At 43.7% G+C, this 13,499-nt stretch overlaps 1 protein-coding gene across 3 annotated transcripts; it reads right to left on the bottom strand.

Annotated features, from left to right (window-relative positions):
- Nucleotides 1-1,518: 1,518 nt before the first annotated feature.
- TMEM100 (transmembrane protein 100) lies at nucleotides 1,519-9,128 on the bottom strand. 3 transcript variants are annotated; one of them, XM_032199961.1, is made up of 3 exons: nucleotides 8,987-9,128; nucleotides 6,184-6,368; nucleotides 1,519-2,457 (listed from the first exon to the last, which is right to left on the bottom strand). In XM_032199961.1, exon 3 carries the CDS (start codon nucleotides 2,393-2,395, stop codon nucleotides 1,991-1,993), a length of 405 nt encoding a protein of 134 aa, XP_032055852.1. In that variant the 5' UTR covers nucleotides 2,396-2,457; nucleotides 6,184-6,368; nucleotides 8,987-9,128; the 3' UTR covers nucleotides 1,519-1,990. The 3 variants fall into 3 exon arrangements, with proteins under 3 accessions (XP_032055852.1, XP_032055850.1, XP_032055851.1); XM_032199959.1 differs by having other exon boundaries at nucleotides 8,992-9,128; XM_032199960.1 differs by lacking the exon at nucleotides 8,987-9,128 and having other exon boundaries at nucleotides 6,184-6,595.
- Nucleotides 9,129-13,499: the final 4,371 nt, after the last annotated feature.

Genomic DNA, 13,499 nt, shown 5'->3' with positions numbered 1-13,499 from the left:
AGCAAAGATGTGGGAAAGGAAATCTCCTCTAGCAGTAGAAGAGCACTGTTTACTCAGTCTTACTCCTGCAAACTTGCTGTTGTAAACTGATTGCCTCTGTTTTCATTTGACTTGGAGCTGAGCCTCACCTTGCACCTCTACTTTCTTTCTACATGCTGCCCACCACATGCAAGCTCGCTGGCATCACAGCAATGGCGAAGGGAGGACCCATGCATGGGAAAAACTTCTGAAAAGGGCAAGAGGCCTGCTTCTGCTCTCGGCTCAGCCTGGGAATCATTGGACTAAGCTGCTACACATGCGTACTGGAAATCACTGCATCTCTACAGACCCAGCAATTCTCTCCTTGGCTGCCTGCAAAATTCCACTGAGAAAAGAGAAATGGGGAGGGGGAAGAAGGAGTCAGAAAAACTATTGTGTTCCCAGGGGAAAAAAAATAAACAGCCCTATTTAGCTTATCCAGCTTTGCTAATGTCAATCACTTTTCTCATTTTAAACAGGAAAGACACCACTTTAGTCCACCTGTTCCATTATTTATCATGCTATGTGTTTCCTATGAATTGTCACTCATGCAAACCTGTACATCGTAAGGGGACACCCTAATATTTTTAATGACCTTAAGCAAAGTGATTGACATTAGACACCAGTGTCAGATGTTCTGGTGACGCAACATGTTCTCCTAGCAGCAGGAAAGCTTCCTGCCGTGATTAAGTTGGAGCTATGGAAGTGCTAAAATGTGTTGTCAGCTTTCCTCTGATGCAAGTGATTTTATTATAGCGTCTGGTAACCACGGAGTGTGGCAACGCAAATACTGACTCCAAACATCCCCTCCTGTACATATAGCTTGCTCTATTTAAAACACGAAGTGCACTTTGCAAATCCGGGGATAAGTTATGGATGTAACAAGCTTAAACCATGCAGGGCAGAGGAAAAGTCAGCACTTAAGCCGGAATGGTTGTGTGTTTTCAGCAGAAGAAGCATATGGCTTGGGGATGACCTGCAGAAGGCAGCCCACTGCAGCACGCATTCAGCAGGTGTGCTCTGAGGTGGCATTGCCACAGCCATCATGGGAGCGAGTGGCTCAGTGATATATGTGTTCACAGTTATTGTCAAAGGTGATCTTCTACAAAAAAGAAAAAGAATCATAAAGCAGTTGAAGATGCAAGCTATCCTGAGAGCAATAAAAAAAAAAAAAAAAGTTTTTCTAAATGTCTAGCAGCACCAAATATTATTTTAATGAAATTTACTTTTAATTTTATAGCAAAATAATCAAAAGTGCTAAGTCTGACCACTTTAATTTACAAAAAAAAGTCTCATATTTTAAGCTATAACCATACCTCGTTATTTAGGTTAGACAATATAATTAATCATTTCTACCTATTGCTATTCAATAGTATAACAAAATTAATATTAGTTGTTTAAAAAAGGGAAAAGTACCACAGATATTGGGAGAGGGAAGTTATGTAAAATATAATAATCAGCTTATTGAGCAATCTGCAGTTTGGTTGGTTGTATTGCCTTTTTTTTTTTTTTTTGAGCAACAATTTAAGTCACAGACAATCTGACCATAAACTTGCAGTCACTTCAAATGCTATGACTTCTCCCTTGGTCAAATGTCACAGTGTGCTTTAAGGAGATCTCTGGCATTTCAAGTCAGTTCAGTCAGTTCAGATTATTTTCTTAGTTCCCACAAGTTCCCTTTCCAACACAATCAGCATGTTGGAGAATGCAGTTATGATGATGGCAGTTACAACAACAGTTTTTATGCAGGAAAAGGTTTTTTTCCTCTGTCATGGAAAGAATCACTATTAAGTCTGCAGTAAGAAAAACATTAAGAGCGTTTGCAGAGTTGTTAAGAGCCTTTCTTAATCCATTCTGTTTCCATTTCAGTTCGTTTCCAATGTTAAATTAAAACCTGCAATGTGTCCTACTGATAAATAGTCAAGTTGACTTACAAGGCTCTGTCTTCTGTCCAGCCTTCTCATGGTTGTCTTTAACCAAACAAGGTTCGCTGATGTGCCACAAGTGCTGTCTGGCTCTCCCTCCTCTTTGCTTTCTTGTTTTGCTGCCTGATTTTCCAGCACACTGCGCTAGAAGCCAACAAAAGGAGTCCTGATGACAAGAGGACTAATCCAAACACTGAGATGATTGATCCATGGGAATTGAAGCTGTATGCCACAGCAGTAACCACGATGCCGGCTATGAGGATAACCACACCAAAGGGGATGGTGCAGCGGTAGCAGGAGAGCTCTGCTCCCCCTGTGGCTGCAGTCAGCTGGCATTCGCTAACAAGAGGGATGGTGGTTATCACGCAATCATTGTTATTACTTTTCTCCGTGGTTACAGGCTCAGGATGCTTTGGAGTGCCCAAGATCTCTTTAATAGGTTCGTTTGTCATCTTGATTCTCTTGACTTGGTTGGTTCTTAGGCTAGAGCAGGCTCTGCTGAACACACATTGCACTGTGGAGAGAAGAGCGTGAGTTCAATAAAAAGCACTGCTGTTATATGACAAACAGGGACAGGGAGGTATCTCAGTCAGGACGGCAGACAAGCAGAGGCTCTGACCCCACAAGAATTTATGCACAAGCTTGACTGTAATCCTACTGACCATGAAGGATCTGAATCAATTCTTAGAGTAGTTGTAAATGTGTGTAAGTGCTAGATAGAAGAGACTCATAGACCTAGAAAGACACCAACTTCAAAGTGTTGTGGGATAACCCCACTTTATATTACATCCTGAAGCCAGTAGTTCTGGATGCAATTTAGATTTACATTTTCCTACAAGGAGGTGAAGTCCACAGACTTTTTTGTTTACAAGTTCTGTTGTTGCTCAAGCTCCCTTTTCACAGTGTTTCTTTATAATATACACCTATGCCACACACAGTACACAGATTTGCTCTGAAGGTCATCACAATAACATGGCAAGAGCTGCCCCAGAAAAAAAAGAAGGAAAAGGAAAAAAAAAAGACATTTCTTTATCAGCTTGCTTCTTTATACCATATTTGGAATTCTTATGTCTTTTGGTTTTGTTTTTCCCAAATCTAAAATAAATAACAAATCAGTGCAGGAGCAGAGATCACCAGATAGCGAGTCTGAACATTATAGTTTCCATAAGTGTACACAGCACGCATACTACAAAGAATTATATGTACACTTGTTGCTGGACTTATTACAGCTTGACAGCAAATTTACATAAGAAAAAGTGGATTTAGCTGTCGTAGAACCCTAAGATGTATTCACCTACTCCCATGAACGCAGTGGAGTAAATGTGTGTAGAACTGGGATGTAACATAACTGGCAATGCAAACAGTACCGTTTTTTTTATCACCAGTTGCCCCCCTCACTAGCAAAGTATCCTGAGAGAAAAAGTTTTAAAACTTCCCATTTCCCATGCAATGAACAATAACAGATTATATATTTTTTTTAATTAAATGATATTTAAATCACTTTCTTATTGATCTGTTGATGTTAGTATCAACAGCTGAAGCTACTCCCATGAGTACAGATACTGATGTCTGTAAGAAAGTTTGCTTGCCCAGGGACTTATAACTATTGATCATAGCTGAGTTTTCCAAAGAGCTGAAGGAAGTCACACATGGGAGAGTTCAGTCCCGTGGCTTTGCAGGCTCCAGCAACAGTGCCAGGTACAGAGTGCTGTGGGTAAGAACTGCTGCCTCTGTGTTTCTCTGTACAGGACACAACACTGCAACTCAGATTGCTGGCCCAGGGACAAGTAATCTGAGACCTACTACGGAACTATCTTCCTGGAAAAGCCAAACTTCAGCTCATTCTCTAAACCAGTCCAATTCATCTCCCTCTTTACATGCTGGTTCTGAACTCCTCTGCTCATCTTTTATGTCCAACACGTCAAACTTGCCACCCACCGAGGCAGCATAGCTGTTCTACTATCACTGAACAATGAACCAGCAAGTGTTACTCTACAAAAAATAAATAAATAAAAATAAAATAAAAAATGGACATGACAAGGTGTGGGTGTGAGGAGAACAGAGATGAAGGCATTTTCCTGCAATCAGGAACTGCCAGCCCAAAGCTGGTGAACCTACTGTTACAACACCACTGCTGGACTGTTGGCTTGCCGTTTAAATCCGCTTAACTGAAAAGTAATAGGTCCCTTATAAGCCCATGAGATCACATCCATGTTACTGTGCAAGAGGAAGATTTACAGTCATATCCACTCATCTGAGTTACAGGTTGCTTTCCTCCTGTCTCGTATCAAAAACACACTATGGGTCCTACAGGCAGCACGTACAGTTTGATCGTATCTGAACCACAGAACAGAACGGCTTTTGGTTCCATGGAGCCCAGTGCAGAGCTGCAGGCCACCCGATCATGGCAAGGCCAGCCCATGGCTCTCCACTGCTGCAGCTGCGATGACAAACCTCTGCTATCCTGCTGGGACTCTGCTGGTCTGGGGCTGCTCTACTTCTGCTGCACTGCCTTGGACTGAGCTGGGTGATCTGTGCACCCCACCACACAAAACAGAGAATGGGCCACTGGGAAACCACTGGGTTTCCCTGCTGGGAATAGCTCTCAGGACTCCTCCACCAGCCTCCAGTACAGGCTGCGTAGTTTTGCTGTTACAAACAGCATGGTATGCAGCCCAGAGAACAAGGAAGAGTGTTGGCAATGCAGTAATGCTTTTATCACTTTTATCACCTTCACATCTGTGACTAGGAAGTTAATTGCCAGATACTTGTATTCTCCTTTTCCTTTCCCACCACTCCCAGCCTTGTTGCTAAGATATATTCCTCCATTGTGGAGAGCCCTTGGTTTTGTATCTCACTACCTCATACAACTGACTGTGTGTTTTGCGAGAGAGAGGATTTCTCTATTTTTAACACTCCCACACCCAGACTATACCATGTACCTAGTCAGAGAGTTTGTGTTTGAGTTTCTTTGAACACTATTGAGAGAAGGAAGTTCAGAGTTGGTTAGACAAAGTTTTGCTCTACTGTTCTAAGGAAGAGCACTTAGCTCATTATTTTCTCTTGTACACAGATGTCTTCAGGGCTCAATCCTGCAGGATGCTCAGCAGCTACCAGAACGAGTAGCCTTTCCCTCCCTAATGACAACACTGAAGGCACTTTGTATCCCCAAGGGCAGGCAGGGGATCAGAGCAGTGCTTAGCAGACAAAGCAAATACGTTGTGCTGGCACCTTATATGCCTTAGGGTTTCTTAGGAACTGTTGCTTTTTACTTCATGGTTTACTTCATAATGTGTGACTCAGAACCTTTCATATCAGTTGAAAGAGACTAGCTATGGATTTGTGCTAGAGAGCCAATAATCTGTCTCCAGACAGATCTAAGCCCAAGTTCAGCATTTTCCATGATGATTTATGTGACAGTGAGGCTCAGACTGTTGACATTATGTTGCTACATTACTTACCCACAAAACATTTCTGAACTTCAGCACAGTGGTAGAATGTGTCCACCCAAATGCTATCTTTTTTTGATTTTACCTTTAGTAGAATTCAATTTGTTCAATGACTTATTCTTAAATTTGTGGGACACCTGTTTCCAAAGTCCTTGTCTGTCTGCTTCAGATACACCCCCAATGAGCATTAAGTCTTTTTGACATCTTTTAGAGATTTACGAAGCAAGAAGAGATATTTATACAGTCAAAATTAACATGGATTGAAAAAAAAAATAAATAAAAAGTCTCCTAAACTACCAGAACTACATCAATGGCAAAACACCCGCTGACTTGCGAGGAGCACAGTTCATGCCTGTAATAGGATGTAAGCAGACAGGCATTCATATAAAACAAATAAACAAACCTCTATAGAAATACTGTAAGTTAAATAAATAACAGAACCTATTTGAAGTGTGAGTAAAGGTATTCATCCTAAAAAATGGCACTAGATCCTCATTCCTAGCAAAATAATTTCTGACTTGTGCCAACAGGTGACTTGGTTCAGGTTTCAGGGTAAGATGTTGAGGCAAAGATACCGGGTAACACCAGCATCCTCTCACTGATCATACCAGAAGTACTTTCTTAAGGAACTATTTTGACTTGGAGGAAGAATGTGTTTATGTGGCAATCTGTGGATAACATGGGATAAAGGAGAGAGAAGAATGTTTTACCCTGAAGCATACCGTACCAGCTAATAGGTGTAAATGGAGATTTACTGAAAAGACATGAACTCCATCAGCATGCACACCTACCAGGTCCATGAGAAATCCATCACAACAAATCCTTGGTTTCAGCAAGCAGAGGAAGACATCTTAAGATGCCTTGTCTGTCAATTCCAGGCAGAGTCAGGCAGCAGAAAGAGCTGTTCCAGGCTTTGCAGTGTCAGATGTTGCTGAATGATGAATCAGAGGTGACGGTGTTCTGGTATGGAGGTTTCCTACAAGAAAAGTGGTTGGATATATATCATCTTCTTAAGAACAAAACTCCTGCACGGAAAAGTTCCCACTGTGTGCTGACCGAAGCAGGAGATGTTCTCTCTCTGGCTCTCCTAGTGGTTTCTGCCTCTTTTCTTGGCAGCTGTCACCCATTTCTGGCACTACGCAACATTTAGCTTTGACCAAGTGACTTCTCAGTGCTGAGTGTCACAACCCAGGCAAGTGCCCCTGAAAGAGTTAGGCAGGAAAAGGGAATGCACATGAACTACTGCAGTGAAAAGTCTCTTTAACTCCATTTCTATCACACACTTCACCTTTTTGAATCAAAGAGCCAAATCCCAATTTAGAACACTTGTGTAGTTGTCTCTTTTATGTTTCCAGTGCCTTGAGCAAATCACTTAACCTCCTGTGCCTCAGTCTTCCTAGCTATAAACTGACAGTGACAACATGTTTCCCACCAAAACTCTCTTTTACATCTATTTATTCTGCTAATAATAAAAACTAGGTAATATAATCCCCTATGTAAAAAAAAAACAACTAGGTAATATAATAACTTTAGTAATATAAAATAATAATAATAATAATACATTATAATGTAATGATAATTATTACATTTAATATTCTTTGTTTCTATTATCTTATTTTAATTTTATTTTAAAATCAAATTCATAACTCAGGCAGGGACTGGGCAGAATCTGCAGCAGTGCATTGTGACAACTTTGCAGAAAGCGGTGATGGAAATTGTTATCAACTGCAGAAACTTCTGCAAAACCACCAAGCAACCGGGTAAAACTTACAAAGCAGCAGAAATTTATGTTGCTGATCTTATTCAATGTTCCCATTCTATATGGGCATGATTATGGAGGATCAATTTAACACTGAAGCAGAAGCTCCTAAATGGAGATGAAAATCAATGCATGAGTTCATATGATTTTCTTAATTTTCTTTGCTTTTTAATTTCTGTAGACCATGCTAATGTTTCACAAGTACAAGCATTCACAGGCACAAACTGCTTATTTTGTTCTGTAGAGGCTCCTAGGAATAAGCCTGTGACATATCTAAAGTATATTTAGCTGATCATTGAAGTTAGCTAATAATACGGAGGTCTCCTTGCTTCTCTCCTTGACTATATTCTTGTGCATGCTATCTAACAACTAGCTTCACTTCTTGAAAAGTGTGGAAGAAAATGCAGAAATACAAAGACTTTAGATGAATAATCTAGATTACATTAAAACAAAAGCAGACCTCTGAAACTATCTTGCAGTCAATTTCCACTCGCATTATAAGAATGGTTACATTCACGTGCAAATCTCTTCCTAGTGCAATTGTGCCCCCTAAGCTACTCTCCAGCATCATTCTTTGGGAAGATGAATTGCTCTGTCAGTATTTTATTTGCATTTGCCCTTGAATACATGAGTTTAGGTCTTTTTTTTTTTTTTTTTTTAATTAATGCCTTTATAAGAAAAAAAACCCACACACTAACAGTCAGAGCAACTTTTATAGTTGGGATTTCTTCCCTCATCCTTCTCTAGCTCACCACAAAGCTGAGGAGCAGAAACACATGAAATTCATACCTTACAAGTCCAATGGTTTAACTCTGATTCATTTCAACATAGTGCTCTCAGGGGGCTTCCCACATACTGAGGATCTGTGTGACTGCAAAGAGCTGGTATTTCTCAGCCACGACAGTCCTTTCCCTTTTTGCATTTACTCCAAACCAACAGAGCACATTAAAGTTTTCATGTCTTCAGGCTCTGGACCCAATTCCCTGTATCTTGCGTAACATTGCAGACACCCTTTTTTTTGCTTATGTAAAATCCCAATTAATCATAATACCCATGTTTCACACTTGGTTTTGCATTAGAGTGACTATGAAAAACAGCAACAGGAGTCTGGCTGTACTGAGAGGAGAGACAGAACTGGAATTCAACCCACTAAAATAATCCTATATACAATCCCACAGCTCTTCCTCATGGAAACACTCCTGGAAATACAGAACTCGAATTTATACTTACAAGATTGCAGGATCAGGCCCTTAATGAAACGGGCAGGAGAACGCCTTACACCCCTGCCAACTGCCTGAGCCTCGGGATGCAGATAAGTTTCCACCAGCAAGTTTTTAGGTAAACTAATTGCCGGATTCGAGCTCTTACGCACCTTTTTCATTCTTCAGACCGAGTTAGGGGATAGCAGGGGAGCCAACCAACCCCCCCAACCCCAACAAACTTTCTGATCAGCACATCCCGAACCCTTCAAACACGCCCGTGAGCGCCGCGCACACCTGGGGCGCAGCACGGCGTGTGGCAGCGACCCCGGCACCTCCCGGGGAAGGAAGGGACGCGGCCGGGAGCCGAAAGCCCTGCGGCTGCCCTGAGACCCGCACCGCTGCCTTGCGGGGTTGTGGCCCGGGGGAGCCCGGAGCCGCCCGGCGCCAGGCACGGCTGGGACCGGCCGGCTTGTGCGGGGCCGGTGCTGCGAGCCCAGCCGTGCCGTGCCGAGCTGAGCTGTGCCGAGCCTTTCTATGCCATGCCGAGCCGAGCCGAGCCGTGCCCTTCTATGCCATGTCGAGCTGAGCCATGCCACGCTATGCCGTGCCGTGCGGTGCTGTGCCGTCCCGTACCTTACCTCTCGACCGCCGGGCAAGAACTGCAGCGGCCAGGAGCCCGCAGCGAGCCTAAGAGGGGGATGCAGCTCGCTGCACAAGGGACTGTAAACAAAGTTCTCGGTGCGAGCGAAAAGAGGCAGGGGCCGGAGCAAATTCAGCGGCGGAGCAGCCGCGGGCGGGGCGGCCGCTCCCACCCGGGCAGGTCCCGCTCGGCGCCGGCCGGGGGAGGGCTGGCCTCGGGGGGCCGGGCCGAGCCGAGCCTGGAGAGCGGCGGGGCTGGGCTGCCCTGCCCTACCTTGCTCTGTCCTGCCCTCCGTGGGCCGGGGGAGCCGAGCCCACGCGTGCCTCCCGGCCGGGCGGACCCTAGGTTTAAGGAGAGGGGCTGCGAGAGCCCCTGCCAGGTGGCTACGGCACCAAGGGCCGGCCCCGTCCTTAGCGGGACACGCGGGGGGAGGCCGGGGTGCAAATAGCCAGGGTGCTGCGGAATGCTGCGGGATGCTGCAGGGTGCTGCTGGGTGCTGGTTGTGCTGCGGGATGCTACCAAGGTGCAGCTCCTGCTGCAGTTCCTCTGGGACTTAAGCAAGGACGAGCAGAGCTTTGGATGCCCTCCGGAGGGGATGAAGCCTTATGTATCAGCTAGGAGCGTTTTAATGGGACTTTCCATGCTTTAATCGCCCATTGAAGCTGAATGCCAAATGCCACAAGGGTTTGGAGTGGGTGGGTGTGGGTATGAGTTATTTCTTATTATGATTTCCTTTCTTTTCAGATAAAAAACAGACATATCTTGCTTTTAAAGCTTGTAAAAGGGCACGTTTGAATTTTGTGGTTAAGTTTACCCGAAGCCTGTATTTAAAAGGCTCTATTTTATCAATGATTGATAAAAGAGCAGTACACCAGCTGTATTTAATCAGCCCCTCTGTCTCAGAAAGCATGCCTGTACTTTTGACTCCCTTTCCAGGGTGAAATCCTGGCCCCGCAGAAATTAACAGCAAAACTTCCATCAGCTTCACTGGGGCCAGGATTTACCCTCTGTGTGTAATTAAATCCTCCCAGTGACAGAGATCCTGCCAAGGGTTCATCTCCAGCCGAATCAGCCAGAGGGCTCTGGAAGAGCTCCACAGCTTTATACAAGAAACTGGCATTTTTTCCCCATTTGCTAGTGTTCCCTCCAAATACGTAAGCATTTTAGCAGAAATGACAAGCAACCAGATCTGAGGGGAACTGTCATCAGAGAGGCCATTAGAGAAGACACCACATCGGTCCTTCCTAATATGAGCAGCCATGCCAGGCATTGTCTTTATGAGTTTGCCAACTTCCACCTCAAATCAGCAAGGTTTCCCATTTCTCCTGTTGAAGGCTGTGAGCCTTATTCTGCTGATACTTAGGAACCTTTGTCTTGCCCGTAGCTGAATGTATTCACAGACAATTATCCATGGATGAACAACCCTCCAATGTCCTAAGAGGTAAAAATCAGATTCAGTCTTACTTTCGATCATCAGTTTTCCAGATGAGGTTTCATCTGTATTTTGCGTGGAAGCATTTGCCCGTCTCTATCAGAAACAAACATTTCACAATTTAACCGTGATTGTTCACTATATTTGGACTTTTCTCCAGTATTGGTTCCTTTCAGCACCTTGTATCAGAAATTCTTGCTGTTAGCACGCATGTGCATGACCTAAATTTCACCCCACTCCTATTACATCAATTCCTCTCTAGTCCTTGCAGGGTATTATTTGATATATTGGATATATCTCCTATACTGATAAGAGACCTCGCTTCCCTGCTTACTCCACCAACATATTCATTAGTACATTCTTACTTTTCCATGCCAAGTTTATTACTGAAAGTATTACATAAAAATACTGAAAGTTTTGCATAAAATAACTTCTGATGCTGATTTTCGAGGAACTAATCTGAAGGGCATATAAACAAGCCTTGAAGCTGGCCTTACAATTCATGTGTTCTGGTACAAATGAATGCCCTAACACTAGGCTAAAGTCACAGTTTCTTCTAGACCCAGTGCAAGTGTAACTCCTTTTAGTGAAGCAGAAAAGCTGCAAGGAGAAGTGATGATGATGCCTCCCTCTGCTGATGGGAGATTGATTACTGGACTCTCCCCTAGAAGGATGGGGCTGGAGCTCCTAGGCACAGAAGGGCTGCAGAAGACTTGGGTACATCCCCTCTGGCCATTTTAGAAAGGGGTGACTGACACCTCTGCCTTTTAAGGTCCTGCTGTGTTCTGAGCATGACTCTCCGAGGATAGACGGACAGAAGAATGAACCATGCCCTAAGCAGCACGTTTGGCACCTGTAAGAAATTCAGTGCAAACAGCTGAGGAAACTTCAGGACTAAGCAACAGCTGCGGTGAGGGGTTACAGGTTCACACTTTTGGACTGCCATGCCTAAACACCACATACTTCCCCTTTAGGACCTGCCCTAAATGACAAAATCTCTTCTCTGTGGCCTTAACACAGCTGCTTCAGAGGAGGTGCAGCCCCAGCAGCTCGGACGATTTGCAAGAAGCACGTGTGATTCTGGAACTCATGCAGCCTATTCAGAGAATGGAGTTTTACTCCTAAATTGAGCAATGCTGTTGCTCTGCCTACTGAGACACACTTGCAATACTTCATGGCTTCCTTTGAGTTTCTAGTGGTCTCCCGGGCCCTAAAAGCACAGCAAACAGTGACTCATTAATCTGGCAAAGTGCAATCACCATGGGCTCCCTATTCAATTAGTTCTTGGCTTTTCCCTAACCCTCCACTGACTTTTCCTTTGTTTCCTCCCTAAGCCCACACATGGACACAACATACCAGTTGATTGCACTTACTGGAGCTTTTAGAAAGCAACCTTTCAACACGTTTATGTTGGAAAAATTGTCCCAAGTCATGCACTGTATGTGTTTTGTGGCTGGGAAGAGTCCTTAACAAAGCCAGTTTAGCCAAAGAACCAAACCTCTACTTCACATAAATTGCTTTAGCTCCCCTCTCATTAAAAGTTTGCAGCACATGGGAGGGAGTTCAGCCCTGTTGGTTGATAGCTGTGCAAACCACCTCCTCTGTATAATTAGGTTTGTGAAATGGATGTGTTTATAATGACAGAGGGAGACCTCTTTGGTGAACAGGAATATGCAAAGGAATTTTCTTTGAACTTCACTAGATCCTACCAGTACTTTGGTCAACATCAGTTATCCTGCTGAGCATTTGAGCTTTATTATTGCACTACTTGACTTTCACTTAATCTTCCTGCAGTGCTGAAGAAGACAGACATCTGGAACTGAAAACAATTATTTTTATCTCCTACTGATTTCATAATTACATGAAGTTCTCATCTGAAGAGCTGCATTCCTTGTGTGGACATGTGCCTTCAGTTAACAGAGGGATGGATGTGCCACACCACCAGAAGCCAAATCCTGCATCTTGCACAAGTCAGTTACAGAACCTCTGAATCTTTAGCTGACAGGGCAGCTTTCTGGCTGAGCTAGGGGAAGGCTAATAACAAACATGAGACAACGTAATTTCACCAGAACTCTTCTTTGGTACACTGTTAGAGACTACAGTCGGATCCAGCAGATTCAGTTGAGATCTAAGTCAGGGGAGGTATGATCACTTTCCATGTCTCTGCAGGGGGCTTTTCTTTTCTTTTTTTTTTTCACCTGCACTGAGTGCCCCGGGGAATTCACAGGACACAAAAACATGTAGGGAAATGCACACAAAGAGCTGAAAAGGGGCCTTGTCCAAGGTTACCTAGCAGATAATGTCAGGAGATGTTTGGTATCTTGCGTTCCTGCTCTGCCAGTGGTTATGGCATAAAGAACACATGCTGTTCCCTCTCCAGATGGTCAATGTAATGAATATGGAGCACTTCAGCCAGCTCTAATTGACTCTCCATCAGGAGAAAGAACATTACAATCTTTCAGCTATCCTACACAGACCATGAATTGAATTACTTTGTTTGAAACAAGTTTCTCCATAGGGTCCAGACAGCTTGGGAAAATTGTTGAAAAGGGAAAGAAAGAGTTAGGGGGAAAAAACCACTTGTGATCTATTACATCCTGCAGAGCTCCATTAAGAGTTTTCTGCCAGCATATTTATTAACTCCTCCACCCCAGTTCAATATGGATAAACATATGCACAGCCATACATGCAACAGGGCTGCCCCAAACTCATGCAGGCGACCTTTCTCTTTCAATATATCATACAGTTTACACTCTTGGGGCCCACATCTTTCTTCAGACGCAGAATGTAACATGTACATATCTCACAGTTTGGCAGCAGGCTTCCTTCCATTAAGCTCCATGTAAACTATTTGAAGCCCTTTGTGCTCGGGATGGAAGGCAAGCCCAGAGGAGGATGAACTATAACCATCTCCCTGACAGAGGGAAAACACAGACGATGATTTAGTCTCTGCAAGGGCTCTTCATCTTTAAAAGTGCTTCATAACTGTTAAGTGATAGAACTGAATCTGTTTTAGCAAAAAGTGCTTAGGGAAAGTTTAAAGACAAACACATGCTTAGGTGCTTTTCCAAGCG

Source organism: Aythya fuligula, chromosome 18 (assembly GCF_009819795.1).
Source record: "Aythya fuligula isolate bAytFul2 chromosome 18, bAytFul2.pri, whole genome shotgun sequence".
Lineage (NCBI taxonomy): Eukaryota > Metazoa > Chordata > Aves > Anseriformes > Anatidae > Aythya > Aythya fuligula.
Note: the sequence above shows the minus strand (reverse complement) of the source record. Positions and strands in the feature narration are given on the sequence as shown.

Excerpts from the sequence above, each read along its gene's own strand:
- TMEM100 (XM_032199961.1), bottom strand. The coding sequence starts at position 2,395 with ATGACAAACGAACCTATTAAAGAGATCTTGGGCACTCCAAAGCATCCT.